Here is a 19,173-nt window from a genome sequence, read left to right as displayed (position 1 = left end):
GTTGCTCCAAGAGATATAGAGATATAAGTGACTGAACATCTTGCTGTAATAACCATGCATGGGAGGAGTCCCTGGTGGGGCGGGGAAGATGGATGAAGGTTCAGGAGCACTTGGAATTAGATCAAGTACACTTGTTGAATTACCTCAAGTAGGTACTCACTGATCAGTGGTAATATGGGTCCAGACTTCCTGGAAATAATGTGAATGGTCTGCAAATGGGGTGGGAAAGGGTAAAGTCATCTGAGTCTGGTTGGCAGCTCTTGATGGAAATGTCAAACTCACTGCTTGAGGGAAGAGAGGGGAGGGCTAAGAGCTGTAGTTATTGTAGAAGTCAGCTTTTATTTGTGAGGATTTTGCTTCTTTCTGGACTGCTCTGAAGACCTCTGGTAGGTGTGGTAGAATGGAGCAGTAACAGGATGTCTCTGAAATGGACAAGATTGCTGGCGGGAAATCTTTTAGCATGTGTAACACTGGGACCCAAGGCAACCAGTAGAGAGCATGGGGGAAGAAGGGTCTAGGGAGCCCCTGAGTCTGGGATGTCTGTGTGACAGTCTGTACCCTTATGTTCATCCTGTTTACAAGACTATGATACATTTTGTACAAAGTATGCCTTGTGAGGTATTGTTGGATAACTCATACTTTGTTGGTCATTATTGTCCTGGTGAAATGTGTCGCAACATTGTATGTAAAGTTATAAGATTCTACTGTATGGTATTAATAAGACATGTTCCATGTCTGGAGGGCAGTCACAAACTGGTACCCCAGAGACAAAAGTATAGCTGATGCCTAAGCCAGGTGTCAATGAAATCAAATGAACCGTCACTTGGTTAAGTGGCCACTCTTTGGCAGGAGAGAGGATGTGGGCAAAAAATCTACATCTTGAGAAAGAAACAGCTTGAGGTTCCCATCCAAACAGACTTTCTGTCTCCTGACCTTCAGCTGGAGATAATTCTCAAAGAAGAGGAAAAACTATAAGAAAGGAGAGCAGATGCCCCAAATGATGTCTCCCTTTCTCTCTACCCACAGTATTGACAACACCTGAAGAACAAAGGAAGCAGCATTGGACTGGGGAGGGATCCACACTGAAAGAGATTCAGCCAGTAAGACTGTGGCAACATGTAGTGAGAGAGACCTTTGCTTTGAATATACTTAGCTTGTTAAGTCAGGTATTAGTTGCTTTTTACTTTTATTTTCTTGTAACCAATTCTGAAGTTTAGGCCTCATTACTTGTAATCACTTCAAATCTATCTTTTGTAGTTAATAAATTTATTTTACTCTTTGATTTAAAACTGGGTGTTTGGATTGAAGTTTTTGGGAAACTCCATTTGGGATAACAGGATTTGTGCATATCATTTTCTGTTAATAAAATTAGGGACTTTATATGAGCTTGTATTGTCCAAGAAGGCACTGGGCAATACAAGACGCACATTTTTTGGGGAAAGTGTGGGACTGGGAATTTGCTGGGATTGCTCTACAGTGTAATTCAAGAGTGGCTGGCCATAGCACTCATACAATATAACTGGGAGTAACTTACATGCTGGAGGCTTGGTGTGAGCAGACCAGGAGTGGTAGCTCTCACAGCAAAGCAGTGTAAAAGGCACCCTAGGTTGGACAACTGAGGGAACAGAGCTGTTCATTGGTCTAGATTGTACCTTGGCTAATGTCACATTATGTACTAGTTTGACAAAGAGTGTCATGTAAGGTCTTTAATGAAAGCCCATGTCACACTGGTCATCCTAACAACTGGGAGAGGTGTGTATGGAAAACATAGGAGTTATGTGTATGTATTAAAATATGTTCTCTAGGTCTGTGAGTTAAGGCAGTCACCAAAAGGTGATCCACATACTCCTGTCAGGCAGGGGGGAAGAGATGCTTCTCTCTCTCTGGCCACTCATGTGTGAACTGAGTTTTGAGTGGCTCACAGTGGGGTACCAGTTACAGTCTGAGCAAAATGCTAATCAACAGATTGTGAGAGCTGCAGGAAAAAAGAAAAGCAGCAGGGGATATCCTGTCAAGGAGTAAATGCAATGAACATTTGGAACCATATCTGGGGTGCAGATGAACCCCCAGTTATCCTTTACCGGGGAAGCAAGCTGCCAGGGGCTTCACCGCATGAGAGAAGAGTCTCAGCCACCCTGGTTGAAAAATGCCGTGAGAAGAGGACTTGGGGTAAGCAGTGCCTTATTAGACAAAAGGGCATCTTGTTAACTGAGTTCAGGCTCTGGAATGTGTTTATGATTTTATTGTATATTTAACCCCTTGTTTCCAATACTTTGGTTTACTGGCATAGGGATCTCTGTGCTTTGTTAAATAAACATCCACTTGCTTGCTCTGTAAACAAATCTAAGTTCTGTGTGTTAATTGGAGCTGGGATCTAAGGTATAACTAGTAAGCTGTGGTGCACTGGTCTTCTGGGAGCAGTGGGCCTGGTAATTCTGTGAGTGCCCAGTGGAGAAGGGGCCAGACACTGTGGGAGATGCTCAGATGACTGGGGGCTGGAGCGTGCCTATTGCTAACCTATGAAGAAAGAGTGAGGCGTGTGGAGGCCTGGAGAGCAATGCTTGTGTTGCTAGTCAGGGAACTGAGTCCAGGCAGGCTCAGTCTAGGCCTTCTCACGCTAAGAGCAGGTGTTAGCGAGGTTGCCTCACAAGCCTGGGGAACCTTGGGAAGAGTCACAAACACTTCAGCCGGTTTTGCATTTTAAAGTTCACTCCCCTCAAAGGGAAGAACGTCCAATATATTTCCAACTTCCCTTGGCAGCCCAGAGCACTGTAGCCATGACGGGCGATGCTCGGTGACTGCTGTCACCATAGATCTTGAAGTGGGGTCCACCGCCTCTATTGGTGCTGAATGAGGCCCTAACTATTAACTGACCCTGAAATTTGTCCTTGGCTTCAGAAGGAGGTTTCTCCAGGACCTCAATGGCCTTGTTCCAGTTCAAATGGTCAGAACAGGAAAGGAAATTTTGATAATTCGCCACACAAACTTGTAACTCGCAGACGAGTAGCTCTTCCTTCCCATGAGATCCAGTCTTTTCAGTTTCTTATCTTAAGGGGTGGTCTTAGAAGATTGTTGTTTAGTCATTGCCTGTGCTGCAGTCACCACTAAAAAACCAGGAGGAGGCTGAGAACAGAATTATTCAAATCCTACAGGAAGGACTTGATGTTGCTTTTATGTCTTCTTTGACACTAGTGGTAAAGATGGTGGAGTCTGCCATAATAAATGGACAGGTACAAAAATGCCCTTTTTTAGGAAGTACAAGTCTCTCAGGCAAAGGAGTGTGTAAAATGTCAAGCAATTAGTCCCTTTTCCTGGACAGTCTGCATTGGGATCCCCAATGCCTCCACCATGCACTGTAGAAGCTCTTGGTACATTTTATAGTTCGCCAATAGAGATGTAGAAGGTGGTACTGTGACTTCATCTGACGATGAGGATGTTCCCGAATTGCACCAGCAAGTAGCTGTTGGGGCATAACTTCTTGCATCATCTGGGACTGTATGTCAGAAGCTTGAGACGTCTACGGCACAACCAGTTGATCCTTCAAAGAATACCTCACCCTCAAGTGGATCTGGCTATGTGTTTAGAAAGTCATGAGACCATGGGGGCCAGTAAGGCCAGGAACCTTGGCCATACTGGTAAAGGGAATGAAGTCATGTAGGTGGATACAAGCAGAGGGTCTAGTGCTATCATGCCTATATCTACCCTTATTCCTAAAGGGTTTCTCTAATACATAAGGGCCATAAAAGGGTATCCTAGCGGAACAGAATATTGAGCCCCCTTCACTACCCCCACAAGAAGAAGTGGAGGCTGAAAACTCTTCTAATGGATGGGCTGATCTTAAGGGTGTCTGAGGAACATCACAGAATCACAGAAATGTAGGGCTGGAAGGAACATTGAGAGGTCATCTAGTCCAGCCCCCTGCACTGAGGCAGGACCAAGTAAACCTAGATGAGACCATCCCTGACAGGTGTTTGCCCAACCTGTTCTTAAACACCTCCGGTGATGAGGTTTCCACAACCACGCTTGGAAGTGTGTTCCAGAGCTTAAATGCACTTGTAGTTAGGAAGTTTTTCCTCATACACCTCTACCCCGATATAACGCAACCCGATATAACATGAATTCAGATATAACGCGGTAAAGCAGCGTTCTGGGGGGTGTGTGTGTGCACACTCCGGCAGATCAAAGCAAGTTCGATATAACGCGGTTTCACCTATAACGCGGTAAGAGTTTTTGGCTCCCGAGGACAGCGTTATATCGAGGTAGAGTTGTATTTAACCTAAATCTCCCTTGCAGCAGATTAAGCCAATTACTCCTTGTCTGACCTTCAGTGGAGATGGAAACAATTGATCTCCATCCTCTTTATAACAGCCCTTAACATATTTGAAGACTGTCCTCAGGTCCCCCTTCAGCCTTCTTTTCTTCAGACTACATATGTCCAGTTTTTTAACCTTTCCTCATATGTCAGGTCATTTGCCTTTGATCATTTTTGTTGCTCTCCTCTGGACTGTCCCCAATTTATCCACATCTTTCTTAAAGTGTGGCACCCAGAACTGGACACAGTATTGCAGCTGAGGTCTCACCAGTGCCGACTGGAGTGGGACAATTCCCTTCTGTGCTATACATTCAGCACTCCTGTTAATATACCTCAGAATGAGATTAGCCTTTTTTGTAACTGCATCACACTGTTGACTTGTATTCAATTTGTGACTGACTGTAACCCACACATCCTTTCCAGGAGTATTATCATCTAGCCAGGTATTCCACATTTTCATTTGATTTTGACTCCCTAAGTGTTGTACTTTGCACTTGTCTTTAATTAATTACGTCTTATTGATTTCAGACCCATTCTCTAATTTGTCAAAGTTGTTTAGAATTTGAATCCTGTCCTCCAAAGTGCTTGCAATACCTCCCAGCTCGGTGTCATCAGCAAATTTTACACGCACACTCTCCATTCCATTATCCAAGTCATTAAATGACAATACTGAGTAGTACTGGACCCAGGTCTGACCCTTGTGAGACCCCATTAATCACAAAATCCTCTCTGGGCACCAAGAGATGAGCCAGCAGCGGAACCAAGGACTCAGGACTCCTTCTCTCTGGGAGCCAGAGGGACCAGGAGTTGGCCTCGAGCTGCCCTTCTTAAGTGACAAAGAAAGAGGTGATGTAGCAGGTACCTGAGGAGGAGATGTACTCTCATGCTCCGTGGCAGATGGTGTCCATCACACTCGAGGTCGCTAACCGGGGCAGGCACAGCCTTAGAGGTGGAAGAGATGGCTACCAGGGTAACATAACCTGTCTACTCCTACTCGAGAGTCCCCTGTTAATACATCCTAGGATCGCATTAGCTCTTTTGGACCCATTAATACACTGGGAGTTTGTCTTCAGCTGATTATCCATCACGATCCCCAAGTGTTTTTCAGAGTCCCTGCTTCCCAGGCTAGACTCCCCCACCCTATACGTATGGCCGGCATTGTTTGCTCCGAGGAGAGGGAGTCTATGACTGAAATCCTCCCTAAAACAGGAGAGTTCAGCTAAACTAACTAAACCACTATCTCCAGTAAAAATTGTTAACTATCAAAAATTACTATTTACAAAATATAAAGAGAAAACTTCAGTGGAGCAGGAGACCGAACACTGCTGCTGGCTCTGTCTCTCAGCCAGGGGCTGTGAGAAGGAACTGAGGGTTGCCTGGTTTTCTCAACCCTCATTGTGCCCTTGGTAAGGGGGGGCTTGAGGACATGGAGAGCGCAGCTAAAGCATCCGATCTCCAGTGCATGGGGCACGTGTGCACCAGAAGTGCAGCACATCCAGCAAGCAGTCAACACCAATGGAGGTTACAGTGCGGTACAAACATATCCCACTCTGTCACACCGGTAATCCCGTTACCTTGCCAGTGTAGGGGATTCCAGTCTTGTAGGTCTCGTCAGCGTCCTCAAAGGTCACCGTAGCGATTTCAGACACGATCTTGGAGCTCTTGGTCGCGTTGAGCTCCACCCCTAGCAGGAGAGGGAGGGACGATAGGAGGAAGGTGCCAGGAGAGCCACCAGAGTTCAGGCTACGTCCCAGATTTCTCTCCATAACAATCCGTGCAGCCATTTTTACCCCCTCTAGCTATGGACTGGAGGGTGTGATTTGGAGGAAAATTTGGGAGGTTTGGCTGGGGTCAGAGAAGGATTTTCCTGAGGAATCTGGAAACTAGAAAATTTAGATCCACCTTCCCCTGGGGCTTAATCCCAAACCAGCCACTTGACATTTGCCAGCAGGGTCTCCTGGCTCTGCGGCCCTTTCCCCAGCAGAGAGCTCCTTACTGAATGGCCCCAGAGCTGACCCCGTACACAGGCCACTTGGCACAGGGCCTGCCCCCAGAAAGGGCCATTTTCTGAAGTGCCCCGTGACCCGTTGCCGTTCTGGACCCACTGTCCTCCAGCCACTTCACCATCGCTGATGTCAGCACCCGAGGGTAACGTTGTATCCACCCCACAGTTACAGTTTTCAGCCAAATGGGTGTCGGCCGTTCTGGAAATCAGGATTCTTCTGGGCTAAATGTGGAGTTATCTGGGTTCATTACTAAGCGATTAGCACTTGCAGTTTTGAACGCTAAGCACTAACATCACTGAGGCCGTGACTCAGGGCCCAGTGACACATGCTGGGCCTTCACTCCACTCTGCCAGCTCAGTCCACAGCCAGAGGCCACTCGCGGGAGGGTGTTTACTCTTTGCATGAATGTCCCCAGGTCTGAATTCCTCATGAGGAATCGATCCCAGTGATGGGCTGAACCAGAACCCCAGATCCAACCCCCAATGCTACCTCTGGGCCTGTCTCTAAAGCAGCTGGGCTACAAATGACATGACCACACGGGCAAGTGAGCCCCCTCTGCCCCTGGGGGTTCAGTGCTGGGGGCTGCCTGGGGCTGTGCATGTGTGCTTGATTTCAATCCCACCTGTCCCTAGGCTTGCCAATTTTGGTTGGATGTATTCCTGGAGGTTTCTTCGCATGACATAATCTTTAATTAAAGATTAATCTTTAATTCCTGGCGACTCCAGGCCAATCCTGGAGGGTTGTCAACCTTACCTGTCCCCTCCTCCACGAGAGACGCCTTGGCCTGGAGGCTCCTCTTGTAGCCAGATTGGGTCAGGTTGAAGGGAGCCATCCCCACCTCTGTCGAAAAGCAGCCATTGCTCTCAGTCTGGAGGAAGAGAATCACAGCCCGTTAGCAGCAGCTCTGCACCAGACCCCGCAGGTGTCAGCTCAGCAGGTCTCTAATTAGGCTTGGCCTGGTTAGTGCCGGGACAGGAGACACTCAAAGAAAATCTGGGTGCTGAAGTCAGCAGCAGGGGGCGCTCTCACCTTGGAGTCAGCCCTGACACCAGTACCCCAGCGAGGCGCTGGGGGCGCTGTGTAGCTGGAGGTTCTGTGGGTGGGATGAGACGTAAAACAGGCCCTGGCCACCCGTGACCATCACAGATCCCCTGGTGCTTGTCCCCCATCGTCGTGGTAATGCTGGCTAATTCCAATCGGCCCCCTACCCCCCCAGGGACTGAGAGCATTCGGGGAGATTTGTATCTTTCCATTGCCCCCACCTAACGAGAGCTGCTGATGAGGAAGGGCGGCCCCGTAACCTGGGGCACTAGCCTAGGTCTGGAGAGACCTGGGGGCAAGTCCCTGCTTTGCCACAAGCTGCCTGCAAGTCCCTCTGAGTACGGCTGCAGCAGAAACACCCTGCGGCCGCGAGTCTCAGAGCCCAGCCCTGCTGACCTCGCTTGTGCTGCGGGGCTAAAACCAGCAGGTTGATGGTCAGGTCCAGGCTCTAGACCCAGGGACGGGGGAGGGTCTCGGAGCCCAGGCTCCAGCCGAGCATCTACACTGTTCCTTTAGCCCCACGGTGCAAGCCCCAGGCAGCAGAGCTGGGCTCGGAGACACTGCCGCAGGGTTTTTGCTGTGCAGACGGACCCTGAGCATCTCCGTGCCTCAGTTCCCCATCTGTACAATGGGGACAGGAATCTGCCTCGCCTCCCGACAGCTAGTAGGATCAGTGAGGCATTGAGATATTGTGGTGAAGGGCGGGGCCGTATAAGTCCCTAAGCCCTGCTACACAGCTGCCAGTTGTCTGTAGTGTGTGTGTTTGTGGTGTGCTTGCTGCTTGATTGAAATATACCGTATGGTCTGTTTGTTTGTGCTGACCGTGTGTGTGCTGAGCCTAGCGGCCTGCTAGGCAAGGCTGAGAGCTGCTTAAGGAGGCTGTGATCCCTAAGCCCTTTAGCCCCCATCAACCCTTAACCAGGGGGCGGGGCTACTCAGGAAGACCAGGGCTTTAAAAGCCTGCTCCTAAGCAACCAGAGGAGCTAGCGAACAGGAGCGGCTAACAGGGGAGTTTTGCGAGGGAGTTTAGAGCAGGGAGTGTGAGCTGGGGGGCTAGATACTCTTAACATTCTTAAATTTAAAGCCCAAACCACCCCCCGATAAAACCAAAATAACAACAAAGGACCAAGCTTCGGGAGTAAAAAGAGAATGCAGGAAGAAGTCCAGCAACAGAGTGGGGGCTATCAAGTTTATTGCACCCAATGCAGCATGTATGATTACCTGCCCTGTGGCAGGTGGCGTATGTGTGCATTCGGTGCAAGGAGCTCCTGGCCCTCAGATACTGTGTATGGGCTTGGGAGGCCAGGGTGGCTGAACTGGAGGAGCTGAGGGAGACAGAGAGATACATAGATGAGACTTTCCGGGACACAGTAGAACAGTCCCACCCCCCGTCTGACAGCCTCTGTGCTGTTGAGGAGGATGAAGGAGAACATCCAACTGGAGCAGAGGGAAATGATCCCATAGTTGGGACCCTCCTTTCAGATGATGTTGTGGTATTCTCTCGCCCTGAGGATACCTCTCTGGGGGAAGGAACTCCAGTTATTAGGAAGAGACAGGTAATAGTTATGGAGGATTCGATCATTAGAAACATAGATAGCTCGGTTTGCGATGACCGGGAGAACTGTATGGTGACTTGCCGGCCTGGTGTGAAAGTTGCAGATCTCTTGAGACATCTAGATAGACTTCTGTGTAGTGCTGGGGAGGAGCTGGTGGTTGTGGTATATGTAGATACCAATGACATAGGGAAGGATAGGAGAGAGGTCCTGGAGGCCAAATTTAGGCTAGGTAAGAGATTGAAGTCCAGGACCTCCATGGTGACATTATGCTTCTAGTTCCACATGCAGGGCAAGTTAGACAGGCAGAACTGCAGGGTCTCAATGTGTGGATGAGACAATGGTGTAGGGAGGAGGGGGTTTAAGTTTATTAGGAACTGGGGAAACTTTTGGGAAAGGGGGAGCCTATACAGGAAGGATGGGCTCTACCTAAACCAAAATGGAACCAGATTGCTGGCACTTAAAATTAAAAAGGTCATAGAGCAGTTTTTAAACTAAGGCCTGGGGGAAAGCCAACAGATGCAGAGGAGCACGTGGTTCAGACAGCGACATCCCTTAGGGGAGGATCTATTAATGGAGATTTTCTATGTCCTAGTAAGGAGGAGAGGAGGGAAGATGATAAAATACAGGTAGGATCTGATGAGAAACAGTCAAATGAAAAAAAAAAAGTTCCATTCAATTACATCACGTAATGGCAGACAGCTAAAAAGTGACAAGTTTTTAAAGTGCTTATATACCAATGCTAGAAGTCTAAATAATAAGATAGGTGAACTAGTAAGATTATAGCAGTAGGGATATATTACCAACCACCTGACCACGATGGTGATAGTGACTGTGAAATTCTCAGGGAGGTTAGAGAGGCTATAAAAATAAAAAACTCAATAATAATGGGGGATTTCAACTATCCCCATATTGACTGGGTTCATATCACCTCAGGAAGGGATGAAGAGAGAAAGTTTTTTGACACCTTAAATGACTGCTCCTTGGAGCAGCTAGTCCTGGAACCCACAAGGGGAGAGGCAATTCTTGATTTAGTCCTAAGTGGAGCACAGGATCTGGTCCAAGCAGTGAATATAGCTGGACCGCTTGGTAATAGTGACCACAATATAATTAAATTTAACATCCATGTGGTGGGGAAAACACCAGAGCAGCCCAACATGTTAGCATTTAATTTCAGAAAGGGGAACGACACAAAAATGAAGAGGTTAGTTATACAGAATTTAAAAGGTACAGCACCAAAAGTGAGAACCCTGCAAGCTGCATGGAAACTTTTTAAAGAACCATATTAGAGTCTCAATTTAAATGTATCCCGCAAATTAAAAAACATAGTAAGAGAACCAAAAAAGTACCACTGTGGCTATACAACAAAGTAAAAGAAGCAGTGAGAGGCAAAAAGGCATCCTTTATTAAATGGAAGTTAAATCCTAGTGAGGAAACTAGAAAGGAGCATAAACTCTGGCAAATGAAGTGTGAAAATATAATTAGAAAGGCCAAAAAAGAATTTGAAGAACAGCTAGCCAAAGACTCAAAAAGTAATAGCAAACATTTTTTTAAGTACATCAGAAGCAGGAAGCCTGCTAAACAACCAGTGGGGCCACTGGACAATCGAGATGCTGAAGGAGCTCTCAAGGATGATAAGGCCATTGCGGAGAAACTAAATTAATTCTTTGCATCGGTCTTCACAGCTGAGGATGTGATGGAGATTCCCAAACCTGAGCTGTCCTTTGTAGGTGACAAATCTGAGGAACTGTCACAGATTGAAGTGTCACTAGAGAAGGTTTTGGAATTAATTGATAAACTTAACAGTAACAAGTCACCGGGACCAGATGGCATTCACCCAAGAGTTCTGAAAGAACTCAAATGTGAAATTGCGGAACTATTAACTATGGTTTATAACCTGTCCTTTAAATCAGCTTCTGTACCAAATAATTGGAGGATAGCTAATGTCACGCCAATTTTTAAAAAGGGCTCCAGAGGTGATCCCAGCAATTACAGGCTGGTAAGCCTGACTTCAGTACTGGGCAAACTGGTTGAAACTATAGTAAAGAACAAAATTGTCAGACACATAGATGAATATAATTTGTTGGGGAAGAGTCAACATGGTTTTTATAAAGGGAAATCATGCCTCACCAATCTACTAGAATTCCTTGAGGGGGGCAACAAGCATGTGGACAAGGGGGATCCAGTAGATGTAGTGTATTTATATTTTCAGAAAGCCTTTGAGAAGGTCCCTCACCAAAGGCTCTTAAGCAAAGTAAGCTGTCATGGGATAAGAGGGAAGGTCCTCTCATGGATTGGTAACTGGTTAAAAGATAGGAAACAAAGGGTAGGAATAAATAGTAGGTTTTCAGAATGAAGAGAGGTAAATAGTGGTGTCCCCCAGGGGTCTGTACTGGGACCAATACTATTCAACATATTCATAAATGATCTGGAAAAAGGGGTAAACAGTGAAGTGGCAAAATTTGCAGATGATACAAAACTACTCAAGATAGTTAAATCCCAGGCAGACTGGAAAGAGCTACAAAAGGATCTCTCAAAACTGGGCAACAAAATGGCAGATGAAATTCAATGTTGATAAATGCAAAGTAATGCACACTGGAAAACATAATCCCAACCAATGTTCCCTCTAATTTTTTCCATCCATGTGCGGAATAAATTTTGTTATGTGTACTGAGGTATGTACCTATGTGCACTACCAGTAGAAAAAAATAACCTAGATCTAATATATTTTTAAAAAGTTACCATAGGAATAATTACTCCAGCCAGGACAGGTTAGGCATTTTAGAACTCAATACTCACATAATTAAATTTAAGTGTAAGAGAAATAAAAATTATGAAATGCATAGACTAGTCAAAACACTAAAATAACAGACTTTCAAAGAATAAAATTACAGAGAATATATGTGCATTACAGGAAGTACCAAGAGGTAGCAACAATAATACAAGTATGTGTTGGGAGGTGAATGTGACAGAGACAGAGTGTGTGTGTGACAGACTCTGTGTGTGACACAGAGACTGTGTGTCTGTGACACAGAGACAGTGTGTGTGCTGCTGCTGGGGAAAGCCGTGCACTGTCTCTTTAAGACACTCACTGAAAGCTTTCCTGCTCTGTCCTAAGCCCTGTTGTCTCCCCTCCCCAGCTCTGCGGAGATGGGGTACCTGGGCATGGGGAGGGGGAGAGAGACAGAGACTCTGTGAGCTGGCTGCTGGGGAAAACTGAGAAACAGTGCCCTCACTGTCTCTTTAAGAAAGACACTCAGCCACTCACCATTCAGAGGGCAGCAGCTAACCAACCTGATAGCCATCTATGATGAGATAACTGGCTCTGTGGATATGGGGAAAGCAGTGGACCTGATATATCTTGACTTTAGCAAAGCTTTTGATATGGTTTCCCACAATATTCTTGCCAGCAAGTTAAAGAAGTATGGATTGGATGAATGGAGTATAAGGTGGATAGAAAGCTGGCTAGATTGTCGGGCTCAATGGGTAGTGATCAATGGCTCGATGTCTAGTTGGCAGCCAATACCAAGCGGTCGGTCCTGGGACCGGTTTTGTTCAACATCTTTATTAATGATGTGGATGATGGGATGGATTGCACCCTCAGCAAGTTTGCAGATGACAGTAAGCTTTGGGGAGAGGTGGATACGCTGGAGGGTAGGGATAGGATCCAGAGTGACCTAGACAAATTAGAGGATTGGGCCAAAAGAAATGAGGTTCAACAAGGACAAGTGCAGAGTCCTGCACTTGGGAAGGAAGTGCACCGCTGCAGGCTGGGGACTGACTGGCTAAGCAGAAGTTCTGCAGAAAAGGACCAGGAGTTACAGTGGACGAGAAGCTAGATATGAGTCAGCAGTGTGCCCTTCTTGCCAAAAAGGCCAACAGCATATTGGGCTGTTTTAGTAGGAGCATGGACAGCAGATCGAGGGAAGGGATTATTCCCCTCTATTCGGCACTGGTGAGGCCACACCTGGAGTATTGCATCCAGTTTTGGTCCCCCTACTACTGAAGGGATGTGGACAAATTGGAGAGAGTCCAGCGGAAGCCAACGAAAATGATTAGGGGGCTGGGGCACATGAGTTATGAGGAGAAGCTGAGGGAACTGGGCTTATTTAGTCTGCAGAAGAGAAGAGTGAGGGGGGATTTGATAGCAGCCTTCAACTACCAGAAAGGGGGGGGGGAGGTTCCAAAGAGGATGGAACTCGGCTGTTCTCAGTGGTGGCAGATGACAGAACAAGGAGTAATGGTTTCATCCTATTTCACTAGGAGGGCGGTGAAGCACTGGAATGGGTTATCTAGGGAGGTGGTGGAATCTCCATCCTTAAAGGTTTTTAAGGCCTGGCTTGACAAAGCCCTGGCTGGGATGATTTAGTTGGGGTTGGTCCTGCTTTGAGCAGGGGGTTGGACTAGATGACCTCCTGAGGTCCCTCCCAACCCTGATATTCTGTTTCTATGATCCCAGTCCTACTGAGCCAGGCTGTCCCCTCTGCCCTGTTTTGTGGAGATGGGGTACAGGGGCAAGGGAAGAGGGACACCATGACATCAGCACCCACCCCGCTGCTCTGCACAGTGAGCAGGAGGGTCCCGGCTCCCAGGAGCAGCTGCAGGATGGAGCAACATGGGGGGAGGGGCACCTGAACACATGCTGCTGGCTGCTCTGCTAATTAGCTGGGTGGCACTTAATTCTCATCTCTCGCAGTTTACAGGGAACACAGATCCCAACTATACATAGACAATGATGGGGTCTAAATTAGCTGTTACCACTCAAGAAAGAGTTCTTGGAATCATTGTGGATAGTTCTCTGAAAACATCCACTCAATGTGCAGCGGCAGGTCAAAAAAGCAAACAGAATGTTGGGAATCATTAAGACAGGGATAGATAATAAGACAGAAAATATCATGTTGCCTCTATTTAAATCCAAGGTATGGCCTCATCTTTAATACTGTGTGCAGATGTGGTTGCCCCATCTCAAAAAAGATATATTGGAATTGGAAAAGGTTCAGAAAAGGGAAACAACAATGATTAGGGGTATGGAACGGCTGCCATATGAGGAGAGATTAATAAGACTGGGACTTTTCAGCTTGGAAAATAGATGACTAAGGGGGGATATGACAGAGGTCTATAAACTCAGGACTGGTGTGGAGAAAGTAAATAAGGAAGTGTTATTTACTCCTTCTCATAACACAAGAACTAGGGGTAACCAAATGCAATTAACAGGCAGCAGGTTTAAAACAAACAAAAGGAAGTATTTCTTCACACAACACACTGTCAACCTGTGGAACTCTTTGCCAGAGGATGTTGTGAAGGCCAAGACTCTAACAGGGTTCAAAAAAGAACTAGATAAGTTCATGGAGGATAGGTCCATCAATGGCTATTAGCCAGGATGGGCAGGGATGGTGTCCCTAGCCTGTGTTTGCCAGAAGCTGGGAATGGGCGATGGGGGATGGATCACTTGGTGATACCTGTTCTGTTCATTCCCTCTGGGGCACCTGGCATTGGCCACTGCTGGCAGAAAGGACACTGGGCTAGATGGACCTTTGGTCTGACCCAGTCTGGCCGCTCTTATGTCCCCACCCCCCAATGTCACCAACATCATCAAGGCAGATCACAGCGCCCCCTCTGGCCAGTGTAAGAAAAACATGGAGAGGAGCCTCCTCCAGCATGTCATGTACCTCCCCCCGCCCCAGTCACACTCACCTGGCCAGTAAGCTCCGTGCACAGAGCCCCGGTTAGTGCGCCATGAAGATGGTACCGGTGATATGGTGGTTGTTCCTCCCGACACAGGCTGGCCTGGACCCTCCCCTGGACGGGCTTCCCATAGGTGTATCTGTTTAGCAGAGGGGAGGGAGAGGGTAAGTGGGAGGGGAGGGGGCCAACCCCCCTGCCCATGAGGGGCGGGTCCCTGCTGGGGTGGGGCTCGTCGTGTGGGTGGGAGTGAGAGCCCCAGGGAGTCCTGCCTGGCCATGAGCATGGGGCAGAAGGGCGCAGGCAGGGAAGGGGCAGGTCAGATTCTGGCCTGGGGGGCGGGGGAGGAAGGTCCAGGGCAGTTCCAGCCCCCCCTTATTAGCCTGGCAGGGCTGGTTTCACACTCACCGGCCGCACACCCGCAGCAGGATCGTCTCATCCAGCACCGTCACCACGGGGGGCAGCTCCAGGGTCACTTCGAACTTGGGCAGCACTGGGGGCAGAGAGGGACGGGGTGAAACCGACCCGCAGCCCCGGCTCGGGGGTTTCATCGCAATCCTCGGCGTTGGAGCTTCTCCCTGGGTCTTGCAGCCCCCCACCAACCTGCCGGCTGGGCGGGAAGGGGAAGGGCCCAGAAATGGAGCAGGGCTGAGAAGAGGCTGCAGATTGCAGCAGTAGGGTTGCCAGGTGTCCGGTTTTCGACTGGAACGCCCGGTCGAAAAGGGACCCTGGAGGCTCCAGTTGGCACCACAGACCGGGCTGTTAAAAGTCCGGTCGGCGGGGCAGTGAGGCTAAGGCAGGCTCCCTGTGTGCCGTGGCTATGTGTTGCTATCAGAAGCAGCGGCATGTCCCTACTCTGGCTCCTACCCATAGGGGCAGCCAGGGGGCTCCGAACGCTACCCCCGTCCCAAGCGCCGCCCCCCACAGCTCCCATTGGCTGGGAACCATGGCTGGGAGCTGGAGGGGGAACATGCCACTGCTTCCAGGAGCTGCTTGAGATAAGCTGGCACCCCCAAGCCACCCCCTGCACCCCAACCCCCTACCCCAACCCCAGCCCTGATCCCCCTTCCGCCCTCTGAACTCCTCGATCCCAGCCCAGATTCCCCCTTCTGCACCCCAAACCCCTCATTCCCGGCCCCACCCCAGAGCTCACCCCCCCCATCGGAGCCAAAAAAGTAGGGGTCAGTAGGACAGGGCTTAAAAAAAAGGACTGTCCTGGCCAGGGATGTATGGTCACCCTAGCTCGAGACCAGGGACAATGTGGGCCTGAAAGCGGGGACATGTCAGGGACCATGGGGGCCCATTGACATGGGCGTTTCTCCTGGCTGATAAGGTCCCGGCTGTTTCCCTCTGGGAGCTGGTGTTCGGCTGGGACCTCGTCCCCAGCAGGGCCCCGCCAGGCAGCCTGGACAGACAGGGCCAAATTCACACCTGGGCTCAGCCCAGAGAAGCCGGGGGGCTGCTCCATGGCAGTTTGTCCCTCAGGGTCTGGGCCATCCTGGGGCACTGATAGGAGCTGGCTGGGCAGCTCCGAGGCCCAGAAGCCCCAGGAGGGGAGCGTGTGTTGGGGCTGGGTGAATGTGCAGCACTGGGATGGGGCACCAGGTGGGGCAGGAAGTTGGGGGTGCCTGCTTTTTCCCTCCTGCTTGCGGTATGGGGGTTGGCCAGCAGTGGAAAGGGGGGAGCATTGGGGAGGGTGGGGCTCAAGGGCAGGGTGTGTGGGGAACTGGGGTGGGAGGAAGTTGGCGGGGTCAGTGGCAGGTGTCTGGGGCGAGGGTGGGGGTAGGAGGCAGTTGGGGGCTCAGGCAGGGTGTCTGGGGCAGGGGGGTGGGAGGCAGTTGGGAGGGTCAGGGCAGGGTGTCTGGGGAAGGGTAGGGGTAGGTGGCAGTTGTTTCAAGGGAGACATCAGAGCTCTTCTCTCCCCCTCCCCCGCAAGAGCCAGAGGAGGTTATTTTTGGGGTGGAAGATGGAGAAGGAGCCACTGACATTTCCTTCCCTCTCCCAGCAACACCAGCTCTGGGAAGGGTGTGTTTGTGTGAAGAGCCCTCGTGCTCCAGGAGGAGCAGAGGTGGGGCTGGGGGGGCACAGGGCAGATGTGGGTGCTACCCTGGGCCCCGCTGCGCACCGTATTCCTCCACGCTGAACGAGTGCCTCGTCCCCTGCGCCTCGATGGCGTACGTCCCCAGGGCCGGCTCTGCAGACAGTGGGAGGGACAGATCCACGATGCCCTGCTGCGGAGTCACATCTCGCCACTGGGCGATGCGGTTCCCGCTGGGATCCTGGCAAACGGACACGCCCTGCTCAGCCGCTGTCCCCCCCCCCCCCCCCCCGAGTGCCTCGTGCTGCCGACGGGGGCTGGATCGACGGCCGGGGGCTCAAATCCTTCTCCTTAGCCTGGAGCAGGCACCGCCGGGCAGCCGCTGGGTAAGGGGGCCCCTGCCAGTGCCCCTCAGCCCTGACCCGAGGGCACCGCCCCTGGGGGGAACAGGCTCCCGAGGGACACCCCATCTCCAGCCTGGACAAAGCCCAGGAAACTCGCCATAGGGACCGTTTCCATCTCAGTGCTAGGCCTCTGTGGGTATGTTCCCTGCCCCCCTCCCGCCACGCAGCCTCCCCAAACCTCCACCCCTCCCCTCTGCCCCTGCAGCTCCCAGAGACCCTGCCTCCTCCCCTTCCCTTCCCCCATTCAGGCTCCCAAGGGAGCTCCCTGCTGAGTTCCCCACTGGCCTGATCAAGTCACTGCCTGACCCAGAGTTTGGGGGCTGGGAACATTCGGGGTGAGCGACTCAGGCAGGGATCCCAGCCAGGCCCAAACCCACCTGCCTCCTGGACAGACAGCCCCAGACTCTGCAAACTCGGGGTGGGGAGGACGTAACCCGATGGCACAAATGTCCCCTCCCCGCCCCCCATATGGCCCAGCCAGAAATGCCCTGTGCTCTGGCACTCTTTGCACCCCCACAGCAGGGCAGAGGGGTCTAGGGCTGGATTGCTGGACACTGTGGTCACAGCCCAGACTCCTCGGGGATCCCCAAGACTGAACACCTCCGGGTGCCCTCGGATGAGCCGGACAGGAAGAGGAGGAGGCTGGAGAGGCACAGACTGACCTGCACGGTCACCAGGGGCAGCTGCAAAGCAAACAGACAGGAGATGGCTGGTTAGAGGGACAGGAAACACCCCCCACTGCCCACGGGTCTGTCTGTGACCTCCCCAGGGCCGGGGTGTCTCTGGGGCCATGGGGGCTCATGCGGACAGCAGTGGGGGTGACCGAGAGAGCAGGGACAGGAAGGGGAGCCCTTGAGGCTGGAGCCCTCGCACCTCCCATGCCCCCCTCCCGCGTTGGCGGAGACAGGGCAGTGGGTGGCTGGTGTGTGTGTGGAGGAGCAGGGCGAGATGCTGGGGTCTCTGTCAAGGGGCAGTCTAAGGGCCAGGGGGTCTGCGTTGCAGCCAGTGCCCAGGCGAGATGGCTGGGAGGGGAGCTGTGAATCTGTATTTAAACACTGGGCCCGATTCTGCCACCTCACTCAGAGCGCACAGCACGGTTAGGCTGAAAGGTGCTAATGACTGTCATCCCGGGAGAGGGGGCTGGCATCCACAGCCAATCACAGGCTGCACTAAAGCCAGTGGGTGCCCAGCGCCCTCATTCCGGCTCCATGCAATGTGCAATCAACCCTCTCTGCGCAGTAAAGAGACTGCAACCAACAGAGGCCACTGCCCAAGGCGCTAGGCTCTGTAGCTCAGGGGGCTGCTCCACACGGCTGTTTTCAGCAGGCCAGCACAAGCCCTGCTACTGCAACTCTGTTAACCTGCCCTGGGAGACTCGCCCCCTGCAGCAGTGAAGACCAGGGTGGCCGCTGAGGCATTCCCAGAATACCAGAGATCCTGGGATTTCCAGGAATGGTGTGGGCCTGTCCTCGCTGGCGTGACCTCGCACACTTGGTGTGTGTGAGTTCACGCCAGCAGGGGCAGAGCAGTGCACTCTTCCAAATGGTGCCCCCCATCCAATACCAGACACAAGCATGTACTGGATGGGGGCAAACCACCCAAGGAGAGGACTGTCCGATTTCAAACCAGATGAATGGCCTGTCTGGTGTAGACAAACCTAACGTGTTCAGTGCACCAGGGCCCTGGTACCCTGCCCCCACCCCCCACCTCCAGCTCTCACCTTCCGGGTACTGGGAACGAAGTCTTTGTCCAAACTGACGATTCGAAACTTCACTGGAAAGGAGCAGAGGCAGAGGCGGGAATCAGCCCTGGCTTGGTTTGTGTGAGTGAATTCCCAGCTGGGGAAGGTGCCAGCCGGACGCCCCGGGCAGTGACGGCCTCTGTGAACCCGCAGAATGGGCCCAGCCCGGGCAGCGCAGCACCAGCTTCCCCATGCTGCCCTCTGCCAATGAGCCACGGGCCTGCCCTGAGTGGCTGGAGGCCTCCAGGGGAGGCCAATGGGTGCTCAACACAACTGCATGAACTGCCTCAGGAACAACTCTGACATCATAATCAAAAAGGCTGACAAAGGAGGTGCTGTCATCATCATGAATAAGTTGGAATATGAACAAGAGGCCTCCAGGCAGCTCTCTAACAC

At 50.9% G+C, this 19,173-nt stretch overlaps 1 protein-coding gene across 1 annotated transcript in view; it reads right to left on the bottom strand.

The window, feature by feature from the left end:
* Positions 1 to 19,173, bottom strand: part of LOC101952926 (alpha-2-macroglobulin-like protein 1) — a 53,972-nt gene that overhangs the window by 30,386 nt on the left and 4,413 nt on the right. The window contains exons 4-10 of the mRNA XM_065577458.1: positions 18,757 to 18,809; positions 17,699 to 17,719; positions 16,720 to 16,873; positions 15,003 to 15,087; positions 14,607 to 14,736; positions 7,072 to 7,186; positions 5,887 to 5,996 (exon numbers count right to left, since the gene is read on the bottom strand). Coding sequence (XP_065433530.1) covers positions 5,887 to 5,996; positions 7,072 to 7,186; positions 14,607 to 14,736; positions 15,003 to 15,087; positions 16,720 to 16,873; positions 17,699 to 17,719; positions 18,757 to 18,809 — 668 coding nt within the window. The remainder of the gene's footprint in view (positions 1 to 5,886; positions 5,997 to 7,071; positions 7,187 to 14,606; positions 14,737 to 15,002; positions 15,088 to 16,719; positions 16,874 to 17,698; positions 17,720 to 18,756; positions 18,810 to 19,173) is intronic.

Source organism: Chrysemys picta, chromosome 24, assembly GCF_011386835.1.
Source record: "Chrysemys picta bellii isolate R12L10 chromosome 24, ASM1138683v2, whole genome shotgun sequence".
Taxonomy (NCBI): domain Eukaryota; kingdom Metazoa; phylum Chordata; order Testudines; family Emydidae; genus Chrysemys; species Chrysemys picta.
This window is presented reverse-complemented; position numbering and strand designations above follow the sequence as displayed.